The sequence below is a fragment of the Pipistrellus kuhlii genome, unplaced genomic scaffold, assembly GCF_014108245.1.
Source record: "Pipistrellus kuhlii isolate mPipKuh1 unplaced genomic scaffold, mPipKuh1.p scaffold_m20_p_8, whole genome shotgun sequence".
In the NCBI taxonomy this organism is placed as follows: domain Eukaryota; kingdom Metazoa; phylum Chordata; class Mammalia; order Chiroptera; family Vespertilionidae; genus Pipistrellus; species Pipistrellus kuhlii.
The window spans coordinates 17,775,715-17,788,905 of record NW_023425584.1 but is presented as its reverse complement, the minus strand read 5'-3'; the positions used below and the strand labels follow the sequence as shown (position 1 = coordinate 17,788,905).

At 49.2% G+C, this 13,191-nt stretch overlaps 1 protein-coding gene across 3 annotated transcripts in view; it reads right to left on the bottom strand.

The window, feature by feature from the left end:
• Positions 1 to 13,191, bottom strand: part of FAT2 (FAT atypical cadherin 2) — a 67,245-nt gene that overhangs the window by 42,308 nt on the left and 11,746 nt on the right. For all 3 annotated transcript variants that reach the window (XM_036423364.2, XM_036423365.2, XM_036423366.2), the window contains exons 2-3: positions 2,467 to 5,741; positions 449 to 763 (exon numbers count right to left, since the gene is read on the bottom strand). In XM_036423364.2, coding sequence (XP_036279257.1) covers positions 449 to 763; positions 2,467 to 5,722 — 3,571 coding nt within the window. In that variant the 5' untranslated portion in view covers positions 5,723 to 5,741. The remainder of the gene's footprint in view (positions 1 to 448; positions 764 to 2,466; positions 5,742 to 13,191) is intronic.

Sequence of the window (13,191 nt, the reverse complement as noted above, 5' to 3'; positions counted from 1 at the left end):
GGTATCTGTGAAATGGTTGACTCTGCTCAAATGGATCTCTGTTGCCACCACTCTGTGGGCAGGCTCGAGATCAGTTTGGATCTAGGGTTAGGAAATTCAGACTGTGGCTTGTGACTCAGGGGAGTGGTCATTTGGGAGGACTTGGAGGTCTGGAGTCACTAAGCAAACTGTTAACATCCCTAGGCCCCAAAGAAAGAAAGCTTTCATATCTTGTTTTCCCATAGAGACGGACTTTGGGGAGCAGTGGTTCTCTGTTACCACTCATCGGATTCCCCTGGCTATCTTGTTACAATACAGATTCCTGGGCCCACCCTGAGTTCTGATTCAGTAGTTCTAAGGTGAGTCCTTCTAACAAGTTTATAGGTCCATGACTATGCTGGTCTGGGACCACACTTTGAGAAGCACTGAGTTAAGGGATCCCATTCATCCAGATTTCTGAGGTCCTTACCTGTGAAAGGGTGAATAACAAAGAATCCCAGGTGGTTCCCACTGGTGATGTTGAAGGTCAGCTTCCCTTTGGAGCTGGAGTCCGGGTCCCAGGCATCCAGCTGAAGCACAGAAGTGTGCAGGGGCGCATCCTCCTGGACGGAGGGGTAGAACACCGGTCTGGACATCTGGGGTGGGTTGTCGTTGACATCCGTCACCTCGATGTAGACTTCCGTTACAGCAGAGAGGGGCACGGAACCCCGATCCACTGCCAGTACCGTGAGCCAGTAGCAAGACACGAATTCTCGGTCCAAGGTTGCCAGGGTCTGAATCATTCCTAGGGATAGTCGATTGCCAAACCCCAGAATATTTTAGAGCTCAAAGTAGCTTTAGAGATCATCTTACCTAACCCTCCCCAAACAGTTCTCTGGAAAGGATACTGAAAGGTGTTCTGTGAGAAAAGAAAACTGTTGGCAATATGGTGTGGGAGCTGCTGAGTTAAACATGGGGAAATTCATATCCTTACTGTTGAACCTCTCAGAGCCTTTCTCTGCCAAAATAGGCCCAGGACTCTGGCACATGCAGCTTTCCAGAAGACGGTGGTAGCTGACCTACTTTCTCTTGGCCTCTTCAACCCAAGGCCTATTGTTTGCTTTACTTCACATTCTCAAAGGGATTTCCTCACAGTTGTCCTCAAACTGGTTCCTTCAAGTTTCAGATAGTATAGATACAGTTTAAGGGTTGGGGATTTGATAGATAAATTGCTATTCCCCTTTGCAGTATCTTCATGATTTTAAAGACTTAGCTCCACAAATTGCTTGCTCTGGGTCTGCACTGTTCTAGAAGTTTAGAGTCCACTAGTGAGCAAAAGAGGCAGCTTGCACCCTCAGTTCTCATGGCTCATACTCATTTGGAAGGGCCGATGTGGGGGGGAGGGGAGGCAGGGCCCTTGTTCAGAGTCAACATGTCAGAGATGAAGGAACCTAGTCCTTTGATGGGTGGGAAACTAAGGCTCAAAGAAGGAGCATGACTTGACTAAGACTATGTAGTAATAGGTGGGAAAACTGGGTTTGAACTGACTCTCAGTCTAATGCTCTTTCCACCACATCACCCTGCCCTTTACCCTGGAAATAAATCAGCCATCAGACTGTAAAGTCCTTGAGGGCAGTGACCTACCTTTATTCACCAGGGATCTCCCTCAAAGTGTCTATGAGGGGCCTCACAAGTAGAGGGTGCTCAGTAAGTGTTTGATGAAATGCACTTATTTTCTATGAAGCTTGAAAGGGATAAATAAGTTGGTTCCACGTTTTGTGGAGGGCAATTTGGAAATACCTATTCACATTGAAAATACGAATTATTTTTTGACACAACAACTGTGTTTTTAATGGGTTTTCCTATAGATACTAATGCATATGAGTAAAAGTATATGAACAAGGATGTTACACCTATATGATAGGATAAAATGCAGCCATTCAAAAGGAATTACAAAGATTATATGTACTAACATATAAGATACCCTGGAGTTATGTTACATGAAAAAAATAAGTTTCAGAATTAGCTTCTATTATGTTTTCATGATAATGACACGAACAGTGATAATATCCCAGATACAAAGAAGAAAAGTTTAGAAGATTATAGACAAATTTGTTAATATATACTGTATCTGAGGAGATGGGTGACAGAGAAACATTCATTTTTAAATTATATACAAGATATATAACCATGATGTATTACTTTTATAAGCAAATATATGTAATATGTGTATGTGTATTGTATATGTATATATACACACATATACAGATGCTAGTGATATGGTTAATTCAACTTAAATGGATGCACACACATATGCATGTATATATGTAGCCCCAGTATGATAAAAACAGATTAAAAATCAAATGAAAGGGACAGGAAGGAGAGTTCCTATTTGTAGCTTTTCTTTTTCGCCTGCAGTCTAACTGGACAGATCAGGATAGATTCTGATTTATCTTAGCCCCATCCTCTCCCAGCACCTGGCACTCCCATCCTGCCCCACTCCGGTACCTGTGTCTTGGTCGATGCTAAAGGCTGTGAGACTGGTGCCGTCCCGCAGGAAGTACTGGAGCTCCCCATCCAAGCCACTGTCATCATCCTGGGCAGTCACTATGATCACCTGGGTTCCCGGGGGGCTGTTCTCCTGTACCTGGCCCTGGTGCACAAAGGAGTCAAAGCGGGGAGGGTGGAGATTCTCATTTACATCCAGGACTATCACCTCCACATGGCAGAGAGTCCTGCGAGCCAAGGGCCTCCCACTGTCACTGGCCCACAGGCTCAGGTTATATCCAGCCCTCCTCTCAAAGTCCAGCTCTTTCTCCAGAGAGAGGGCACCAGTCACCAGGTCCACATGGAAGGTCCCCTGGGCATCATTTAACAGGACATGTCGCACTTCTCCCGCTGGGCCCAGGTCAGGGTCAAAGGCATCCAGAAATGTTAGGATAGTTCCTGGGGGCAGGTCCTCTGGGACCTTCAGGCTGCTGAGTTCTGTGATGCACTGGGGGGAGTTGTCATTGACATCTTCCAACGTGATGGTAAGGTCGGTGACAGAGAAGAGCTGGTGGCCCTTCCTGGGCTGATCCCTGGCCTCCACCTTGAGTATGTACTGAGGTTCCGATTCCCTGTCCAGGTGTCCTGAGACAACCAGTTCCCCAGTGAGGGGATGGAGGGAGAACTTCTCCGTGGGGCTTAGCAGGGTGTAGCGAACCCTCCCATTGTCATCCGAGTCAGCGTCTTTTGCTTTCAGCTCTGCAATTGTGGTTCCAACTTCTGTGTCCTCAGAGATGGTTATCTGGTATCCACCAGGAGGAAATCGGGGTGCATTGTCATTGCAGTCCTTCACATGCACTGTCAGCAGCTTCCAGGAGGACTTTTGGGGCGTGCCCAGGTCATACACTGTGACATTGAGGATGTAAAAACTGGTGGTTTCGTAGTCCAAGGGGGCAGCTACAGTAAGCAGCCCTGTCTCTAGCTCAATGTCAAAGCAGCCCTCTTCATTGCCATCTGCAATCACATAGACCAGCTTGCCATTAAAACCAGTATCAGGGTCAGTGGCTGCCAGGCGAGCCAGGGTGGTGTTGAGAGGAACACGCTCAAGGATGTCAATGGACTGAGGGAAGTGGTCCTCAAACTGTGGGCCATGATGGTTGATCTGATATGCACTCAAGGAAGTAAAGTCCTCATCATCGGAGTCCTGGTTGGGAAGCCCAACAGAGTGGAGGATGGTCTTTGTGAAACGTGTCAGTACCCCTGTTTTCTCACATGTTATAGGAACCTCGAGACGGGGATCCTTCACTACAGTAAGATTCAAAGTTGTGGGTGAGGCATAGTATTTCCCATCTGAGGCTGTAATTTTCAGGGAGTAACTGATGGGCTGACTAGAAGTATGATACATAAAAGAGCGTTTGAGGGATATCACTCCAGAAGAATGATTTAGATAAAAATACTCTAGCTCATTGCCTGACACAAACTCATACTTGAGGTTCTGAAGCTCATCCACATCTATAGCTGACACAGCCATCACTGGCCTTCCTACCGGCCAGTCTTCCCGGAGAGACCCCGTGCAGTTGACTTCCTCAAACATAGGTTTGTTGTCATTCAAGTTATTGAGCACAAGAGAAACAGATACTTCCTTTTCTTGGCGAAATGGAGATCCCCAATCGGATGCCCGTATCTGGAGGGTATAAATTCTTTTCATGAGCTCATAGTCCATGGGTTTGGCGGTGAAGATGATTCCCAGATAAGGGTCGATAGAAAAGGGCACATCTTTCGGACGAGCAATGGAATAGGTGACATAGCTATTCTCCCCGTGATCCCGGTCTGTGGCAGTCACAGTCAGAACACTGGTGCCCGGGGGGACGTTCTCGTCAAAGGTGCCAGCATAAGACAACCTGTGGAAGACGGGGGCGTGGTTGTTACAGTCCACGATGTCGATGACCACAGTGGTGGAGGCCAGGCCCGGAGAGGTTTTGATGTGTAGCTGGTAGTGGGCTTGGTCGTGGAAGTCCATGAACTTCGTGGTGGTGATGAGCCCAGTGCGAGTATTCAGTTTAAACCCCGCGCCCTCTGAGGATGGCTTCAGAACATACTGCAGGTTGGGGAAGGCTCTGGTTACTTTCACCATCACCACGCGGCTGCCAGGAGGGGAGAACTCACTAAGCTGTACTCTGTAAACGGCCTTCTCAAATTTGAGGGAAGCCAGTTTGGAAGGGGGGAGGTGAAAGCCCCTGATCTGGGAATAGGAGGGAGGACTGCCCCCACTCCTGGCCCGCAGACTGAGGTTGAAGCCATGAAGGTGCTCCAGCCAGTTGATGTCTCTGACGGACACCAGACCGAACTCACTGCTCCGGGCGTAAGACTTGATGGCTTTGAAGTACTTCCCGGGGTCACCATCCACAATCTCCAGTGAGTCCACTTCGCCGGAGCTGTTGGCATCTACCATGACAGTGGCATAGGGGGCCCCCTCGCTGCTGTCTGGCAGGGCCACCACCACAGAGGTGATGGCCGGGGGCTTCCTGAGGGCCGGCTCTACATGGATGATGAGTGCAGCCAAGTTACCAAACCCGTTGCCCTCAGAGATTTTCCGCATGCGGTCCACAGCCAGCACCTGGAGCTCGTACTTCCCTCGCCAGGTGACGTTGAGCTTCCCGGCCAACGTGACCACACCGCTGGTGGGATGGATGGCAAACGTCTCCGACCTTGTGTGGAAGGCATAATAGAACTTGGCGTTCTGGCCCAGGTCAGCATCCGTGGCGGTCACCTTGCAGATGGGGCTCTTGAGGGCCATATCCTCTGAGATGGTGACTCGGTATGAAGGCGGGGAGAAGAGGGGCTTCAGGTCATTCTGGTCCAGGATGTGGACCACCACGCGGGTCAGAGCCTCCAACTCCAAGGTCTTCTCCGTGGCTTGGACGATGAGGGTGTAGCTGTCCCGCACCTCCCTGTTCAGAAGGGCCGTGTTGCTGCTCTTCGTCCTGATTCTCAGAAAGCAGAAGTTGCCCACCATGTACTCTTCTGTTTTAAACACACTGGCCACATCCCCAGAGATGATCCGGTACCTCACTGCCCACTGGGGCTCGGCGATGTAAATGCCCATCTTCACGGGACTCTCCACGTAGGTCTTGGGGGCAGAGTTTTCATAGATGGTCGCATTATAAAGGGTGTGCGTGAAGCGCAAGGAGGAGGAGGCGATGATCCCTTCCAGGGGCCTGTCACAGGTTGTACGATGGAGCGAGAAAACGACAAAACCCAGCAAAGCAATAATCATGGTGGAAACTCCTGAAGCCCTAAGCAAAAAAAAAAAAAAAAAAGCACATTAGGAAGAAAATGGTTTCCACTGCTGTAGTTCCTAACTGGGGGTGATTTTGCCCCTCAGGGGACATGGTCTGAAGATATTCTCAGCTACCCCAGGATGGGGGCAGGGGTGCTGATGGCATTCAGTGGGTAGAGGCCGGGGATGCTGCTCAACATCCTACAATGCACAGAACCCCCCTCCCGCCCCACAAGAAGTGATCCGGCCCCAAATGTCAATAGTGCTGAGGTGAAGAAACCCTGCATTGGAGAACTAACAATAGCAGACTAGTTTAAATCTCAAGGGCACGTGGCACATACAACACAATCCTGACCTCTTCTCTGCTTTCCCCCCAAACCCTTCAGGGGCTCCCCAGTGATGGTGAAATAGTTTCCAACCAGCTCAGCAACCTGTCTCTTCCAGAGGCTAAGCTCCAGTGAAACGGAACTTCGTCGGCATGTGCAGGGCTGCAGGCAAAACCAAGCGGCCTGGCATCAGGCTGCCTGGCCACCAGCCCTGGCTCCACTGCTTACTACCTGGGCAGGGTGCTTAATATCTGTGCACCTCCATCTCCTCTTCTGTAGAATGGACATAAGATTTATTGTCAACCTCACTGGGTGCCTGACACATAGTAAGTTTTTACTTACTAGCTGTGATTAGTAAATGGAAACTAAGCTTCACGGAGGAGAGGAACTGCTCAGAGCCTTGCAGCAAGATAGAAGCAAAACAAGAGTTAGATCTGGAACTCCTTGCAGCATGGGCCAGGGCTGCTTGCCCTACCCCAAGCCCACCCGTTCCTGTCCCAGCACAAGTCCCTCTGGACAGGAGGACCTGACTCTGGCTCACCTTGTAACCTTGAACATAGAAAACCCCTCAATGCCTGGGATGTCAGAGCTGACATGGACCCTAGGGATGAGGGAGTTCTGATCCTGCTCCTCATGCATGGCTGAGAAATAAAGTCCTAGGGGGGAAGAGGGTGGGGATATCTTGCCCCATGTCATGTGGTGGGTGGCCAGGTGAGACCGTACTGACCTAATGCTCTGCCCCTCAAACACTTGCTGCTCTCCCCGTTCTCTCCCTTGCCTTTCCTCACAGGGCTTGTCCCTGAACGCAAGCCTGGCTCAAACCGTGAGGCTCCTGGGGGCAAGGACAGGACAGGGCAGGGAGGAGGGCAAAGTTGGTTGCCAAACTGGGCCTCCTAGAAGCTGGTGCCTGCTGTTCATGGGAGCTGAGTGAGGTGGCTGGGCTGCTGCCTCCTCCAACAGATGGGCCCCGCATTCCTGGATGAAACAGGCAGGACTTGTTTTTCCAGCTGCCTGCTCTTCAAAGGCGAGGAAGAGTTAAACTTCCAGGGCAAGGGGGAAAGGGAAAGTCTTGCATCCTCCTCTTTCCAGATTTTTGAGGGAGGGAACTCAATGCAGGTTCTTTCAGTCCTTACAGGTCCATTTTAGGATGCGAGGCAGGATGGAAGCAGGAATGGAAAAAGGGCCTAATACAGGACCTGAAAACTAGTGACAGAAAAGAATGTGAATATGCCCCGCTCTCTGACCTCCCTACTATCGTTCCTCACTTCAGATCCTGCTGGTGGTGCCCTAAGCCTGGGCACCCCAGGAAAGGGAGGGCAGGATGGAGGCAGGTTCTACACTTGGGTTCCTAACGCCAGTTACAGAAAAAAGCATTGTCTGCTCTCCACCCCTCCTGCCCCTATGCTCCTTACTTACCACTGCACCCTCCTGGAGCCAGCCTGAGGCCAAAGCCATACTCACTTCACCCCTGATATAGTCCCTTGCAAGCAGGAGGGTCCCCTGAGTTCTTTGGACACCCCTCTCCCCCTTCTCCACAGGATGGCATTGCTTTGGAAGACGAAGCCCAGGGGGAAATGAGTGCTTACCCCACTCCCAGGTCCACTCACTCCATGCGCGGCCCAGCGAGCCCGTGGTGCACGCAGCCTCCAGCTCCACCTGCCCTGCTTTGCAGAAAGCTTCCTGTTCACCAGGTCAGCACCCGTGTCAGACAGGCCCCAACAAGACACCCCGCTCGGCAGCTGCACAGGAGGCTTGCAGAGTGGGGGAGGCGTTAGGGTGAAATGTAGGGAAGGGAGCAGGGGCGGAGTCTCCCTGGAGGGGGATGAGATGCAAAAAGAATGCACCCTTGGGTGGGGGTGGGGTGCCCAGGGCTGTATTCCAGCTGAGGGACCTGCAGACCTGGTGACTGGTTTGCTAAGGAAAGGACCTATCTGGGCATCAGTTTCCTGGCATCAGGTCCAGGCGAGTGAACAGGTTTGCAGGGTGCAAGGCCCGTTGGGCTCCCTGAGGCACCCTTCTGGCCCACACCACCTGGCACCGCTGTTTTGAAACACCTTGTGAAAATGTAAGTCAATTTGTATCACCTTCCTGCTTAAAAATTTCCAGTAGCTTCCCCGTAGTGTTTCAGTTAAAATCCAAACTCCTTACCATATCCAGGATGACCCCTGCCTTCTTCTCCAATGATTGTTCACCAAGCTGCAGCCACACGGGCCCTTTCTCCTCTGCAGGCTTACAAACTGGGATCTGCCTCAGGGCCTTTGCACTTGCTGTCTCTCTCTCCTTAAGATTCTCACATGGCTGGCTCCTTCTTGTTATCCAGTTCTCAGGTCAGATGTCAACTCCTCACCCTCATTTTGCTGTAATGTCCTTCCTAACACCCTTCTTTATCACATCACTCCATTCTCTCTAGGGCAGTTATCGCCACACAGTATGCTCTTGTTTATTTGTTTAATGACTATCTCTTGCACTAGACATTGGACTCCACATAGACAGGAGCTTTGCGTAGCTTATTCATGAATGAATTCCCAGTGCCTAGCTCAGTGCCTGATGTATAACTACTAGTTGAAAAATGGAACTGTTTGGACTTAGGAAAAGGAAAAGCAACGACAGAATGAAAGTAGAAAAAAATCTTTAATGAACATCTCTTACTTTTTAAAGCTGGAAAATAGTCCTAAAGAAAGAAAGGGCCCAGCTGGTGTGGCTCAGAGATTGGGTGTCGACCTATGAACCAGGAAGTCACAATTTGATTCCTGGTCAGGGCACATGCCCAGGTTGCAGGCTCTGACCCCAGTGGAGGGCATCCAGGAGGCAGCCGGGCAATGGTTCTCTCTCATCATTGATGTTTCTGTCTCCCTCTCTCTCTGAAATCAATAAAAATATATTATGTAAAAAAAAAAGAAAGGGACTTGCCTAAGGTCACATGGTGAGAACTGAAGCCAGGTTCTTTCCATGCTGCCAGAGAGAGAAGCTGTAGTCACATGAATCTAACTGTTTGGGCTCTGGCTAACTGCATCCCATCGGGCAAGTTGCTCAACATCTCTGAACTTTGGTTTTCTCAGCTGTAAGATGGGGCTATTAAGAGCACTGCATTCCCGGGGTGTAATGAAGAACGAATAAGACCATGCACATTAATGTGCTTAGCACAGTGCCTGGCCCATAGGAAAGCACTCAATAAATCTTAGTTATTATTAGTTTTCAAAGCCAAGGCAGAATCAAAGCCTAAGTTTGGGGTGAGGGTGGGGGCCCCTGAATCCTCTGGGAAGGACCAGCCTGCACCCTGGCAGAGCAGGAAGCCGCTGGTCGCTGGTCGAGTCTGAGCTTGCTGGCCCTGCCACAGGCTGTTCTGGGAAGCTGCGAGCAGGCGCTTGTCTGGGGTGGGGCCTCACGCTCTTGGCTCCCCAGGCCCGGAGAGAGATCTGCATGTGGGTGAACGTGCACATTTGCAAGAGGCACACACACTTAGGAGGCAATTTTTGAATAATTCTTGTGGGTTCATTAGTTGTACATGCCTGCTTGACGGAATGAGTATGATGTGAGTAAATAAAGGGATAGGATGGAGCTTGTGTGTGCCCAGGTGTGAGCAAGTGCAGGCAAGGGGGTCATGCATGGACCCTTCTAGGATATGTGTGACTCAAACTCTGGCTCCTTGTCATTCCTGACCCCATTTCAAAGATGGGAAGACAGCACAAGGTGGTTCTGACTGTGTGACGTTGGGTAAATGGCTTACCTTCTCTGACCCTAACTTTTCCTACTTCATACCATTTTTAAAAAATGTATTTTTATTGACTTCCAGGAAAAAGGGAGAAGGAGAGATAGAAATATCCACGATGAGAGAGAATCATGGATCAGCTGTCTCCTGCACGCCCCCCACTGGGGATCGAGCCCGCAACCCAGGCATGTGCCCTGACTGGGAATCAAACTGTGACCTCCTGGTTCATAGATTGATGCTCAACCGCTGAGCCACACTGGCTGGGCTATAATACCATTTTGATAATGACATTAGTTAATGTACACAAAGGCTAAACATAGTATGCAACATGGTTTTCAACAAATACCAAATACTGTTACTTTTGTAGCAGCTGGCTCATACTATTGGCTGTTGAGTTTGTGGGTGATGAACACTCTCAGGCATATTATCAGGTCACCCTCTCTCTGTTCTCTGTGCAGGCTGATTTTCTGCAGGTAACTGCTGGAGGACTTCAGTGAGACCCTGATTAATTTCACCCTGTGTTTCAGCCCACTTCTCCCCCTTCTCAGAATCTTGATTCTGATATTCAGAAACTTGGCGGTTGTAACATCATGTCTTGACCCAACTCATTGATCAAAGTCTGAGCATAACTGGGAGGAGCAGGGCTCTGAGACCTTCCCTGTTTTCTTGGTTAGTGATCTCAAGTGCAATCCTGGAATGAGTCTCCTCAGAATGTGGAGAACTCCCCTCCTGGGGGCATCGAAGCAGAGTCTAGGTGGCCCTTGGGGAAGATGAGAAGAGCTCTAAAGCACCTTTGATCATGCATCTTTGGCCTGTGTGAGCCTATGGTCTCTGTGAGACTCTAACGGGGCTTTCAAAGGCAGTGAGGGGATCTCCCATGGCTGTGGGTCAGGGTTGTTCAATCGTCAGTATAGTAAGCTGACCTGGCTGTTGGGAGACCTAGGTCTAAGGTCCCTCTTCTCTGTGTAGCCTTGGTCAAATTCATCACCAAAACCAGGTGGCCCTCTTTCCTCATCTGTAATGACATGTGTATGTTGGGGGAGGGGCTGCGATGGATCAGTGACTTGAAACCCCTCTATTGCTTTCAGAGGCAGAGTTTCTTTCTTTCCCTAATGAAATTGGACACAATCTATAAAGAGGTCAAAGCAGAGCTGCACTATTGGAAGCAGAGCTGGAGGCCTAGGACTCTGCCCCCAGGCTTGACCTTTATCCCCCTGGTGAACACCCCCTGGGAAGCACAGGTTAAAAACCTGGAGTAGAGACCTTAAGAGCCCCCTCCATCTGACAGGCTGGGCTCCTGCTAGTCTAACATTCTGTGTCCCCTCATGGAAGGTTCTAAGACGTGCGGTTGGATATGCTACAATTCTAATGCTCTATGATCGGTGTTCATAACGGTTAGTCCCCAAGCAGTCACTCTGGCGAAAGGTTCTAGAAGTCTATGACTCCGGCTAATTCTGTCCCTCTACAAGGAACCACATGTACTTGGAGGAATTCAAAGCCCAACCAAACTGAATTGAAGAAGCTTCTTCCGGATTTGTTCTAAATAACAGGCTTTGTTTTTGAGGGTGAAATTCCTCCCTGTCATTCCCGAAGTACCCAGGCACAGGCCGGCATGGCATTCTCTCTCGTGGCCCAGCACCTTCCCTTTTCTTAGCCATGACACAGACGATAAATTATAACCCACACGTTACTCCTGGGAAACACATCTGCCCTTTTACTCCCGTATCTAAGATAAGGGAAACTGAGATTTGCATGGCACACCCAAGGCCACCCAGGAGGGTGGTGGCTGAACTGAAAAGACATACACATTTCCTAACCTGGGTGTTCTGGGGAGAAGCAATGAGATAGGATTTTTATTTTTATTTTTATTAGTAATCCTTACCGAAGGATATTTTTTCCATTGATTTTTAGAGAGAATAGAAGGAAAGGGTAAAAACAAAGAGAAACATCAATGTGAGAGAGGCACATTGGTTGGTTGCCTCCTGCACTTGCCTGGACCAGGGCCCAGGCCCGGGGAGGAGCCTCCAACCAAGGTAGACACCCTTGACCAGAATCAAATTTGCGACCCTTCAGAATGCGGGCTGACGCTGTAACCACTGATCCAAACCGGCCAAGGCGATAAGGTATTTTTTAAAGTTGGGAGAGCTCTTCATGAAATAAAGAACCACTGGGTTCATTCCTCTGGATTGGAGAATGTTCCCACTCTACCCTCCCCAAATCTAAATGTAAAATGACCATGGACTTGGGTACCTCGATATATATTTTTTGACCCTACTTTCCTCCGGCCACTGCATCTCCCTCAGGCATCCAGTGTTAGCGCTGGCTTTTGTGACTGTCAAGAATGAATCCTAAATATATTCAGTTTGTTAGAAAAGCTTAAAAGTAGCAATGGTGGTAGTGATGGTGAGGGATTAGGAGGGATTGTGCCTTTAAACCAGAATTTAAATTATAAGTGATAGAATGGTGACATTCCAGGTACACGCTAAGGTGACCAGATGTCCCGCTTTTGGCAGGACAGTCCCGATTTTTAACAATTTGTCCTGTTTCCCGAGGCGTTTTAAAAAAGTCTAAAAGATTTAAAAGAATCTTTCCAAAAATTGGGACTTTTTAAAAAATGCCATGGAAGTCTTTAGCTACTGATACAAAATTTCTCCTTCGAAGTAGGTTTTTGATCAGAACAGAGCCACATGCTGGGAAGAGTAATCTGACATCAGATCAAAAGGGAGAGTTTCCCATTGAAGACTCCCACTCTGCTGTGGACTGGGTTTGAACAACAGCTTTATTAGTTTAGGCCAGCTGGAATTCGATGTGAATAGGAGGGGAGGGCCTGATTTGCCTCCAGGAAACTTGGATGAACACTGGGGTCATTTGCTGGTTTGTAGGCAGCAGCCACTGCAAGGTTCTCATGTAACAAAACAAGTCAAAGAACTGGATATGAACTGGAAAAGGGCCATGCCTTGAGTCTGTGATGGGTCGTGTGACCTTGGGAAGACCACAGAACCTCTTATGAGCCTCAATTTCCCTGTCTCTCCTTCCCAGGGCTGCAGGGCACAGGGAGGAAAGACAGAGTAACACCTTATCAGGCCCTACAATGGCAGCCAAACCACCAGCAGCCTGAGGGCTGCCTTAAGAGGATGTCTGTAAAAGCCAGCCCTGCACAGCTGGAATCAGAGGGGAAAAAAAAGGAAGCCCTCCCCAAGGCATGGACGAAAGGGAGCTGGGACTGGGGGTCCCCTTCTTTATCGGTATTCCAATTATCATTATTGGTGACAAAAAAATTGCAGTGTCCTATATCAATATGGTAATCTATACATTTTCCAAAAAAAAGTCTTCATGCATTATCTCCCTTAGTCTTTGAATAGGAGGTACAGTCCTGGATAGAATGAATAAGAAGAAAGTGGACTCTGGCATCAGATAGCCCTCATTTCAAA